Source organism: Macaca nemestrina, chromosome 18 (assembly GCF_043159975.1).
Source record: "Macaca nemestrina isolate mMacNem1 chromosome 18, mMacNem.hap1, whole genome shotgun sequence".
NCBI classification, from domain to species: Eukaryota; Metazoa; Chordata; class Mammalia; order Primates; family Cercopithecidae; genus Macaca; species Macaca nemestrina.
The window spans coordinates 1,894,354-1,906,053 of NC_092142.1; the positions used below are offsets into that span (position 1 = coordinate 1,894,354).

Below are 11,700 nucleotides of genomic sequence, written 5' to 3' on the forward strand. Positions count from 1 at the left end.
GGTGGCTCATGCCTGTAATCCCAGCACTCTGGGAGGCTGAAGTGGGCAGACCACCTGAGGTCAGGAGTTCAAGACCAGCCTGGCCAACATGGTGAAACCTGGCCTCTACTAAAAATACAAAAAAATTAGCCGGGCATGGTGGTGGTGGCACCTGTGATCCCAGCTATTCGGGAGGCTGAGGCAGGAGAATTGCTTGGACCCGGGAGGCGGAGATTGCAGTGAGCCGAGATTGTGCCACTGCACTCCAGCCTGGGCGACAGAGTGAGACTCTTGTCTCAAAAAAAAAAGACAAAACCAAGTGTGGACAAGGATGTGGAAAAACAAGAGCCTTCATAGATTGCTGGTGGGAATGAAAAATGATGTAGCAACTTTGGAAAACAGTTGGGCAGTTTCTCTGAAAGCCTAGACATGGGCCGGGCATGGGGGCTCACACCTGTCATTCCAGCACTTTGGGAGGCCGAGGCAGGCAGATCACCTGAGGTCAGGAGTTCAAGACCAGCCTGGTGAACATGGTGAAACCCTGTCTCTACTAAAAATACAAAAATTAGCAGGGTGTGGTGACGCACTCGCCTGTAATCCCAGCTACTTGGGAGGCTGAGGCAGGAGAATCGCTTGAAGATGGGAAGCAGAGGTTGTAGTAAGCCTAGATCACACCATTAACCCCAGCCTGGGCGACAAGAGTGAAACTCTGTCTTAAAAAAAAAAAAAAAAGGCCGGGCGCGGTGGCTCAAGCCTGTAATCCCAGCACTTTGGGAGGCCGAGACGGGCGGATCACGAGGTCAGGAGATCGAGACCATCCTGGCTAACACGGTGAAACCCCGTCTCTACTAAAAAAATACAAAAACAAACTAGCCGGGCGAGGTGGCGGGCGCCTGTAGTCCCAGCTACTCGGGAGGCTGAGGCGGGAGAATGGCGGGAACCCGGGAGGCGGAGCTTGCAGTGAGCTGAGATCCGGCCACCGCACTCCAGCCTGGGTGACAGAGCGAGACTCCGTCTCAAAAAAAAAAAAAAAAAAAAAAAATGAAGCCTAGACATGAACTTACCATACGCCCAGTAATTCTACTCCTAGGTATCCACCGAAGTGGGAAAAACGTCCACACAAAGACGCGTCTGAGAGTGCTCAGACCAACTTTCTCCGCAGTAACCCCGACTGAAAACAGCCCAGAGGTCCACCAGCAGATGAACGGAGAGATGAAGTGTGGTCCGTCCAAACAACGCAACCGCACAGATGAAACGCTGAGACACACCGCAGCGTGGACGAAGCTCGAAAACCTTGTGCTAATTGAAAGAAGCCAGACACAAACGGACAATTGCTGTTTGGTTTATTTGTATGCAGTGTCCAGAACGGGCAAATCCACAGAGACAGAAAGCAGACGGGTGGCTGCCAGAGGCTGGGGAGGGCGCAGGGCAGGGGCCAGGAGTGACTGCTATACTTTTTTAGGAAGGGAACAGAAAGGTCCTAAAACTGGGTTGTGACGATGGCTGCACAACTCGGTCAATTCACTACAAATCTTTGAACTATGCGCTTGACACGGGTGAATTTTTTTTTTTTTTTTGAGACGGAGTCTTGCTCTGTCGCCCAGGCTGGAGTGCAGTGGTGCGATCTCGGCTCACTGCAAGCTCCACCTCCCAGGTTCACGCCATTCTCCTGCCTCAGCCTCCTGAATAGCTGGGACTACAGGCGCCCGCCACCACGCCCGGCTAATTTTTTATATTTTCAGTACAGATGGAGTTTCACCATGTTAGCCAGGATGGTCTCGATCTCCTGACCTCGTGATCCGCCCGCCTCGGCCTCCCAAAGTGCTGGGATTACAGGCGTGAGCCACCGCGCCTGGCCGAAATGGGTGAATTTTATGATAGGTAAACTTTACCTCAATAAGGTTTTGTTTTGTTTTGTTTTGTTTTTTGAGACAGGGTCTCACTGTGATTACCCTGGCTGGAGTGCATTGGCGCGATCTCGGCTCGCTGCAGACTCAACCTCCCAGGCCCAAGTGATTCTCCCGCTTCAGCCTCCCGAGAAGCTGGGACTAGAGGCACACACCACCACACCTGGCTAATTTTTTTGTATTTTTTTTTAGTAGGGACGGGGTTTTGCCGTATTAACTAGACTGGTCTCAAACTCCTGGACTCAAGCGATCCACTCACTTCTGCCTCCCAAAGTGTTAGGATTGCAAGCATAAGCCACTGCGCCAAGTCAATAAAGTTGTTTCAAAAACATTGCCTGGGCCGGGCACAGTTGCTCACGCCTGCACTTTGGGAGGCCAAGGCAGGTGGATCACTTGAGGTCAGGAGTTCGAGACCAGCCTCGCCAAGAGAGTGAAACCCCGTCTGTACTAAAAACACAAAAATTAGAGCTAGGCATGGTGGTGCACACCTATAGTCCCAGCTACTTGGGAGGGTAAGGCAGAAGAATCACTTTATCCCAAAAGATGGAGGTTGCAGTGAGCTGAGATTGTACCACTACACTCCAGCATGAGCGACAGAGCAAGACTCCATCTAAAAAAGAAAAAAGAAATTAAAAATTTTCAGCCACGCACGGTAGTGTGTGCCTATAGTCCCAGTTACTCAGGAGGCTGATGTGTGAGGATCAGCTGAGCTCGGGAGGTGGAGGCTGCAGTGAGCGATGATTGGTGCTACTGCACTCCAGCCTGGGTGACAGTGTAAGACCCTGTCAGAAAGAGAGAAAGAGAGGAGAGAGAGAGAGAGAGAGACAGAGAGAGAGAGAAAGAGGAAGAAGGAAGGAAGGAAGAAGGAAGAAAGGGAGGGAGGGTGGGAGAGAACAGGAAAGGAAAGGAAGAAGGGAGGGAGGGAGGGAGGGAGGAAGGAAGGGGCCGGGTGTGGTGGCGGGCGCCTGTAATCCCAGCTACTCAGGAGGCTGAGGCACAAGAATTGCTTGAATCCAGGAGGCAGAGGTTGCAGTGAGCCAAGATCATGCCATTGCACTCCTGCCTGGGAGACAGAGTGAGACTCCATCTCAAAAAAAAAAGAAAAGAAAAGAAAGGAAGAAAGTGCAGGAAGTAAGAACTCCATGGTGATGGAAGAAACACGGGCTTGTGGGCCACCTTGACCCCAGGCTTGCTCTGTCCCTGCTCGCTCCCTGTCCACCACCCCACCCCCCAGGATGGAACGGGCACCCCTATGTGAGGGCGCAGGTGTGCACAGCCAGGGCAGGTGGGGTGGCCTTTGTAGAATGTGCTGGGGGAGGGGGCGATGGCGGAACGTGGATGGGAGCACGCTCCTCTCGCTGGCCTCGGCCCCTGTGCGGCTTGGCCTCAGGGACAGTGCTCCAGACAGGGGCAGTTGGCCCTCTGCACAAATCCGCCTGCCAGTGCAGCATTGGCCAGCGTCAGGATGGCACCTGCTGGGAACTCTTTCCCAATGGCAAGGTTTGCAACTTCCCCGGGAACCAGCACCCGATCCCAGATAGCCAAGCCAGACATGCTCCCCACGAAGGCCTCGGAGCTGTCGAACCCGCCCCCCACGCTGTCTTGCTCCTGGCCCAGCACCAGGGACCCTCCGGGGGGGATCTCGTAGCCCTCCCTGAAGCGGGAGCCGGTGGCCACCAGCCTGCGATCCACATGGAGCCAGTACCTGCCCTGAGTGGACGTCCAGATGACACAGATGTGGTGCCACTGGCCGTCCAGCAGCGGCTGCAGGGGCAATTCCCTGAAGGCCGGGTCCCCGATCACGAAGTGGATGGATCCGGGCAGCAGGGAGTCTCGGCCGTGCAGCACCAGCTTGTTGTCATTGTCCTCGGTGGCGTAGGACAGGAGGGTGCCCAGGTGGCCCGACGCCGTGCGGACCCAGCTGCAGAAGGACACGGCTCGCAGGGCAGTGACGAAGCCGGGGCTGAGGAAGACCACGTTCTTGGTGGAGGCGTTCGGAAAAACGAGGGTGGGGCCCACGCCGCAAACTAGAAACGGAGGAGGGAGGGGTCAGCTCCATGCAGGAGGCCGTGCAGACGCATCCAGAAGCACGTGTGCTGTGGGCGCCAGGCCTCCCGCTCCCGGCTGCCACCCTCTACGGAGCACTGACTCTGCACTGGTCCTGCCGATGGCTCCCCTGCAGTGTCTCCTTCACCCTCTTGATGGGATCACCCCAGTTCCACGGGTGGGAAGACTGAGCATGAGGGCCATACTCGGAAGTATGGGAGTATGGGAGCCCTAGCTGTCGGCCCACCCAGCTCAGCCAGCACCCCTCTCTGCCAGGGAGTCTCTGCAAATTTCTTTTTTTTTTTTTTATTTTTTGAGACGGAGTCTCGCTCTGTCGCCCAGGCTGGAGTGCAGTGGCCGGATCTCAGCTCACTGCAAGCTCCGCCTCCCGGGTTTACGCCATTCTCCTGCCTCAGCCTCCCGAGTAGCTGGAACTACAGGCGCCCGCCACCTCGCCCGGCTAGTTTTTTGTATTTTTTAGTAGAGACGGGGTTTCACCGTGTTAGCCAGGATGGTCTCGATCTCCTGACCTTGTGATCCGCCCGTCTCGGCCTCCCAAAGTGCTGGGATTACAGGCTTGAGCCACCGCGCCCAGCTGAAATTTCATGACTCACAATAGCACAAGTTTAGAGTTTCACGTTTCTGAAGGTCACAAGGCCAACACGGTCTCCCAGGGCTCAAATCAGGTGTGGGCAGGGCTGGTTCCTCTGGAGGCTCAATGAGAAACCATCTCCTGCCCTTTCCAGCTTCCAGAGGCGCCTGCACCCCTTGGCGTGGGGCCCGCTCGTCTGTGCATCCCGCCATCTCTGCTTCCGCCCTCATGCCCTCCTCTGACTGTGTTCCTCCTGCCTCCCCTTACAAAGCCCCTGTGATGACAGTGGGCCCACCCGGATGATCCAAGACCCTCTCCCCATCTCCTGGCCCGTAACTGAATCTCTTTTGAGAAGGGGAGATTTTCCGGGGGGGCCTGGTCTAAGGAGGAGCTGGAGGGAAGCCTGGCCATCAACTGGGAGCCTGTGGTACTTACTCTCTCCTGGCCCCCGGGGGGACCATGCCTGCTGTGGAGGATCTTTTGGGGCCGTGGCAGTCCCATTGAGTACCCGATGGCTGCCTGAGCCTGGGGGCTCCCGAGTCCCGTGGAGAGGGGCCGAGGAGTCCTGCCGGGGGCCCCTGTGCTCGCATGCAGCTTGGAGCTCCTGCCTGTCCCTCTGAAGCTTCAGGGAGCTCGGGCCCAGCAGACCAGGCTGGGTTGGGGCTGGGACCAGGGCCGGCCCCAAGGCTGTGATGCCAGGGTGGGCCACGGGCAGCCACCCCTCCAGAGCAGCCAGCCTGGCGCCCTGACTGTGGACGAGGCCCTCCAGGCGTGCCAGTGAGTCCTGCAGGGCGTCCCCCTGAGCCTCGTGCGCCTTCCTCTCCCGGGCCTGCTGCTGGCTCCTCTCGCCCAGGGCGAGGTCCAAGGCCCGCAGCCGCATGTCTATCTTCCGACTTCGGCGCTGCAGCTTCCTCACCCAGGCCTTGAGCTGCACCAGCTCCCCCTGCACCACGGCCTGTGACTGATTGACTGCCTGAGCCACGGCCTGGCTCTCTTCTGCCAGGCTGCGGAACCGGACATCGACGTTGTAGGACACGTTGTAGTTGCTGGCGACGCTCTGCAGGTGCGTCAAGGTCACTGCCTGGAATCTCCGGAACTGTAAGGAGGACACGGTGATGATGGTCCGGGCCGGCTGGGAGGGATGGGAAAGGCTTTGCCCTCTCACGCTGGGAGCAGCAGCTGCGTGCCCGGCCCACAGTCAGCACTGGCTATCTGCCCACTGATCTGATCCCCACTGTGATGCCGTGAGATGTCGTGGGTGCCAGGGACCGACCCCAGGCCATGCAGCTGCACCACGTGGGGCGTGGACTCCAGGCCCATAGCCGGGGCTCTGATCCCCGCCCCTCGCCCCATAACAACCGGCAAGTCACTTCCCCCCGTGACCCCAGCTCCTGCCTGTGAGCGGCGGACGGCAGGGTGGCCTCATGAGTGCTTTACGAGGCCCAAACAGGAAGCACCCTGCGCAGGCCCGCCAGGCACCAAGCACTCCGGAACTGTCCGAGGACCCCGCGTGGGAGTCCGGGAGGCCGTCCACACCCTCTGCCTCAAGGTGGACCTGTGACCTCCCACTTTCCACTCCCTATGACACTGCCTGGCTCCCATGGCCCCCAGTTACCCCGACTCGCTTCCAGACCCCCTTCTAGCCTCTGGCCCCACCTGACCCCCACGTGATAAGAGGCTTTTGCGTCCGGTGTGAGCGGAGCCCAGCTCCTGACCCCCACACGTTATGAGGCTTGTGTCTGGTGTGAACCCAGCTCAGCTTTTCCCTGGTGTCCAACTGCAGGTGAAATAATGTTCACGGATGGAAAGAGCGTCACACGCCATGTCCGCGTCCGCCAAGCCCTGATGTTTACCGCTCTGTTTCTGTAACATCCGTCTTCCAGCTGCTGCCAATTTAAAAACCCGACTGCGCCATGTCAGGGGAATACTTGCCTGCTCCTCTAGTCTACGGAGCCTCTCGAAAAACGGTTTCCTGGGCCCCGCTGGGGCGGCTTCTTGCGATGAAGCCTCATGTAGATATATAGTCACAAAAACAAGAAAGAAAGACAAGGTCTTCCTCCACGAGCAACCCATCCGGAGAGACGGCGAGGCCCCAGCAGTCTCCCTCCCGGCCGCAGGAGAGGGTGGAGGTGGCGCTGTGGGTCTGTCTCGTGTCTTGTCCCCCCAGCTCTCCCGCTGAGTGGTTTTCCTTCTTTGGCCCTGGCTGGATGTCAGCTTCTTCCTGCCGCCTCCATGAAAGGCATTTGCCTTCAAGCCAGTGGGCTCTGAGAATTGCAGGTTCCCAAGGAGACAGGCTTAAAACAGATGCAAACAGTTTCTTTGAAGAATCAATTCAGCTGGGTGCAAGCCCGCGGGCAGGAGGCGATGGCTTTAACAGCAGCACATGGACTTGTGCTCCCACGAAGTCGAAGCAAGACAGGGAACCCGACGGGGGCCGGGGAGACAACACAGCCAGGTCTGCACGGGCACCCGTCACCCAGGCTGTGCACGGCTGCATCCTGGGAGGCCCCACCTCTCTCAGTAAAGCAATGGAAATATGACTGGCTGCCACCTTAATTAATTATTATTATTATAATTATTTGAGATGGAGTCTCGTTCTGTCACCCAGGCTAGAGTGCAATGGTGCAATCTCAACTCACTGCAACCTCCGCCTCCCGGGCTCAAGCTATTCTCCTGCCTCAGCCTCCTGCCTCCCGAGTAGCTAGAATTACAGGCACGCTCCACCACGCCCAGCTAGTTTTTGTATTTTTAGTAGAGACATGGTTTCACCATGTTGGTCAGGCTGGTCTCAAACTTCTGACCTCATGATCTGCCTGCCTCAGCCTCCCAAAGTGTTGGGATTACAGGCGTGAGCCACGGCACCTGGCCAATTAATTAATTTTTTTGAGACGCAGTCTCGCTCTGTCACCCAGGCTGGAGTGCAGGGCACGACCCCGGTTCACCACAACCTCTGCCTCCTGGGTTCAAGGGATTCTCCTGCCTCAGCCTCCCAAGTAGCTGGGATTACAGGTGTGTGCCGCCACACCCGGGTAATTTTTGTATTTTTAGTAGAGATGGGGTTTCGCCACGTGGGCCAGGCTGGTCTCAAACTCCTGACCTCAGGTGATCCACCCGCTGTGGCCTCCCGAAGTGCTGGGATTACAGGCGTGAGCCACCGCACCTGGCCAATTTTTGTAGCGGAGACAGGGGTGCCCCACGTGGGCCAGGCTGGTCTTTTTGGTTACAGGTTGCATACTGGCTTGGATAAGACCCAGGCAAACCTTACGTGTGGAAAAGGGTTTCTGCAGATGTCACGAAGGATTCTGAGATGAGACTATCCAGGTGGCCCTAAGGTCGATGACAGGAGTCTTTATAAGAGACAGAGGAGGAGGCACAGAGGACATGGCCTGTGAAGACGGGGCAGAGACTGGGGTGACGCTGCCACGAGGAGCCCCCAGAAGCTGGGAGAGGTGAAGTGGGACACCGGCCCCTCCAGAGCCTTCGAGGGAGTGTGCACCTTGACTTCAGATTTCCAGCCCCCAGAACTGTGATAGGATTCATTTCCTTGTTTCAAGCCACCCAGCTCATGGGAATAAGATCATCCACGAAGTTGTCCCAGTGAGGGCACCCATCATTCCCAAGGTGGCATGAGCCCAGCGGGTGCCAGGCCAGGGAACCATTGGTGGTCCTCAGGCTCCCCTTGTCAAGTGTCAGAACACCATGGACACGGAGAAGATGCAAAAAGCATGGAGAGAAAATCGTGGGCATGTGGACGGGGTTGGGACCTTAGGCCCCGGGGGACTGGCGGCCACCATGACAGCCACGCTGGTGCCACATGCAGAGCGGCGGATCTTGCAGCTTCCAACTGAAAATAAGTTCCATTTATTTATGTATTTATTTTTTTGCAGTAGAGATGGCGTCTTGCTATGTTACCAGGCTGTTCTCAAACACTCCTGGGCTCAAGCGATCCTCCCACCCCAGCCTAGCCAAAGTGCTGGGTTTACTGGCATGAGCCACTGAGCCAACTTGATTTCCATTTAAAGTCATGGGTCGAGGCCGGGTGCGATGGCTCTCACCTGTAATCCCAGCACTTTGGGAGGCCAAAGTGGGCAGATCACTTGAGTCCAGGGGTTCGAGACCAGGCTGGGCAACATGGCAAAACCCCATCTCTACTAAAATTACAAAAATTAGCCAGGTGTGGTGGTGTGCACCTGTAGTCCCAGCTACTTGGGAGGCTTAGGCGGGATGATCGCCTGAGCCCGAGAGATGGAGGTTGCAGTGAGCTGAAATCGCACCACTACACTCCAGGCTGGATGACAGAGCAAAGAATAAAGACATTTTCAGATACACAAAGGCTTGAGAAATTTGTCTTCCATGCACCCACTGTTGGATGCGGAGCTTCAGGAAAAGATGAAGCCGCCATGGGCACTGGTGAGGGCTGGAACCCAGCAGCGGATGGAGGAGTAGTTTCCGGGATGGTGGGATGCTGCCCGCCCCACATCCCATCCATCGGCTCTGCCTGCAGACACATGCCCTGAGTCTCAGCTGCTTCTCCACACTCCCACTCCGCCCCAAGCCCATCCCCACGACGGCCACCTGCTCCCCGCGTCCGTGTACCAGCATGGACCCGTGCCTTCAATGCCTCTAGGAGTTGCCTGCCACACAAGCAAAATCTTCAGTCCCTGCCAGGGCCTTCTGTGGCCTGGCCCACGGCCTCTCTCCCTCCAGGCCTCACCCCTCCATCTGCCTCCCTGGGCTCCACCTCCCGGGCCACAGTTGTGGCCTCAGGCATTCGCACCTGCCGTTTTCCTGCCAGTGAGACTCCTTCCCTGGCTGTCACCACATTCGGGGCTCTGCTGTAAGGTCTTCTGTTCAGAGCTCTCACCGTATTTAAGACAGCACCCACTGCTCTCTGGCTCTTATTTTCTTTTCTTTTTTTTTTTTTTTTTGGAGGAGTCGCTCTCTGTCACCCAGGCTGGAGTTCAATGGCACGATCTCTGCTCACTGCAACCTCTGCCTCCTGGGTTCAAGCGATTTTCCTGCCTCAGTGTCCCAAGTAGCTGGGATCACAGGTGCATGCCACCATGCTCAGCTAATTTTTTTTTCTTTGGAGACGGAGTCTTGCTCTGTCGCCCAGGCTGGAGTGCAGTGGCACGATCTCAGCTCACTGCAAGCTCCGCCTCCTGGGTTTGCGCCATTCTCCTGCCTCAGCCTCCTGAGTAGCTGGGACTACAAGCGCCCACCACTACACCCAGCTAATTTTTTTTTGTATTTTTAGTAGAGACGAGATTTCACCATGTTAGCCAGGATGGTCTTGATCTCCTGACCTCGTGATCCACCCATCTCAGTCTCCCTAAGTGCTGGGATTAGAGGTGTGAGCCACTGCGCCCTGCCACTGGCTCTTATTTTCTTACCCTGCCGATTTTTTATTTTCTTTCCTTTTTTTTTTTTTTTTTTTTTTTTGAGACGGAGTCTCGCTCTGTCACCCAGGCTGGAGTGCAGTGGCCGGATCTCAGCTCACTGCAAGCTCCGCCTCCCAGGTTCACGCCATTCTCCTGCCTCAGCCTCCCAAGTAGCTGGGACTACAGGCGCCTGCCACCTCGCCCGGCTAAGTTTTTGTATTTTTAGTAGAGACGGGGTTTCACTGTGTTAGCCAGGATGGTCTCGATCTCCTGACCTCGTGATCCGCCCGTCTTGGCCTCCCAAAGTGCTGGGATTACAGGCTTGAGCCACTGCGCCCGGCCCCTTTTTTTTTTGAAACAGGGTCTTGCTCTGTTGTCCAGGCTGTAGTGCAGTGGCAGTGAACATGGCTCACTGCAGCCTCAACCTCCCGGGCTCAAGCTATCCTCCCACCTCAGCCTCCCTAGTAGCTGAGACCACAGCCACATGACCCTGTGCCTGGCTAATTTTTAAATTTATTGTAGAGACAGGGTCTCACTATTTTGCCCAGTCTTGAACTTCTGGGTCCAAATGATTCTCCCACCTCAGCTTCCCAGTGTTGGCATTACTGGCGTGAGCCACTGGGCCTGGCCTCTGCCAGTTTTTCTGCCTCCAGGCCTGTCACCTAGCATATTTCGTATGTACCTTATTTGTTCCCCTGATAGGTGAGCAGGAACTTTGCATCATTTGTTGCTCAGAGGGCTTGGTGCACCAAGCAGGCATTTAATCAATATTTGTTGAACAAACGGATAACTGTTTCCCAGCTTTTCCCACATCCATCGCTGCTGAAATGGTGCCTCCTTAGCCTGTCTTCCTGGATTGCCCCCCTCCACAAAGATGAAGCTCCCCAACACTCTGGTGCAGTTTACAGAAGGCACTGCATGTTGTAAATGTTCAGTGTCCGGCTGGCCAGGCTGGCGGCCACAGCCACAGGTAGTACGGAGCCCTTGAGATGGGGCTAGGGCCAGTAAGGAACTGGACTTATGGCCGGGCGAGGTGGCTCACGCCTGTAATCCCAGCACTTTGGGAGGCCGAGACCGGTGGATCAAGAGGTCAGGAGATCGAGACCATCCTGGCTAACACAGTGAAACCCCGTTTCTACTAAAAAATACAAAAAATTAGCTGGGCAGCGGTGGCGGGTGCCTGTAGCCCCAGCTACTCGGGAGGCTGAGGCAGGAGAATGGCGTGAACCCCGGAGGCGGAGCTTGCAGTGAGCCAAGACTGCGCCACTGCACTCCAGCCTGGGCGACACAGCCAGACTCTGTCGCAAAAAAAACAAACAAACAAAAAAGGAACTGGACTTACTTAACTTCGGTTAATTTACAGAGCCACATGCGTCCAGCGCTTACCTACTGGTCGCAGTTTTAATTCCACGAACTGGCCTCATTTACGGAGCCGCATTTGTTCGTATCTGATGTGATCTCAATCGTTCTTTTACTTCCTTGTGCTCCGTGTTTCTCTTACTGGCCTCTGACCCTTGGAAGCAGGGCCTTACACTCGGAGAAGAGGAGCCAGGCCTGTTGGTAAACATCTGCCGTAGAGCGAACGCTCGGCGTTCTGAGACAATGTGGGACCCGGGGCGGAGGGAAGGGACGGCTGACATCACTCCAGGGTAGGGAGGACAGGGATGGGAGAAACTGAGGCGAGGACCGACCACCCTGGCGCAGCGAACCCAGCACGCAGCCACGTGGGGAGGCGCGGCCCCGCCCTCAGGCCCCGCCCAACGCAAAGCCCCACCCACGCGTCAGGCCCCGCCCG

General features: G+C 56.5%; 1 protein-coding gene across 2 annotated transcripts; it reads right to left on the reverse strand.

Annotated features, from left to right (window-relative positions):
- Positions 1-1,305: 1,305 nt before the first annotated feature.
- LOC105485852 (pentraxin 4) lies at positions 1,306-11,671 on the reverse strand. 2 transcript variants are annotated; one of them, XM_011748417.2, is made up of 3 exons: positions 6,457-10,179; positions 4,960-5,620; positions 1,306-3,913 (listed from the first exon to the last, which is right to left on the reverse strand). In XM_011748417.2, exons 1-3 carry the CDS (start codon positions 6,595-6,597, stop codon positions 3,273-3,275), a joined length of 1,443 nt encoding a protein of 480 aa, XP_011746719.2. In that variant the 5' UTR covers positions 6,598-10,179; the 3' UTR covers positions 1,306-3,272. The 2 variants fall into 2 exon arrangements, 1 of the variants encoding a protein (XP_011746719.2); XR_989805.2 differs by lacking the exons at positions 4,960-5,620; positions 6,457-10,179 and adding an exon at positions 11,292-11,671 and having other exon boundaries at positions 3,788-3,913.
- Between the last annotated feature and the right edge of the window lie 29 nt (positions 11,672-11,700).

Excerpts from the sequence above, each read along its gene's own strand:
- LOC105485852 (XM_011748417.2), bottom strand. The coding sequence starts at position 6,597 with ATGGGTTGCTCGTGGAGGAAGACCTTGTCTTTCTTTCTTGTTTTTGTG. Across the intron at positions 5,621-6,456 it reads TCCGTAGACTAGAGGAGCAG|TTCCGGAGATTCCAGGCAGT; the intron begins GCAAGTATTCCC and ends TCCTCCTTACAG. Across the intron at positions 3,914-4,959 it reads CCCCCGGGGGCCAGGAGAGA|TTTGCGGCGTGGGCCCCACC; the intron begins GTAAGTACCACA and ends CTCCGTTTCTAG.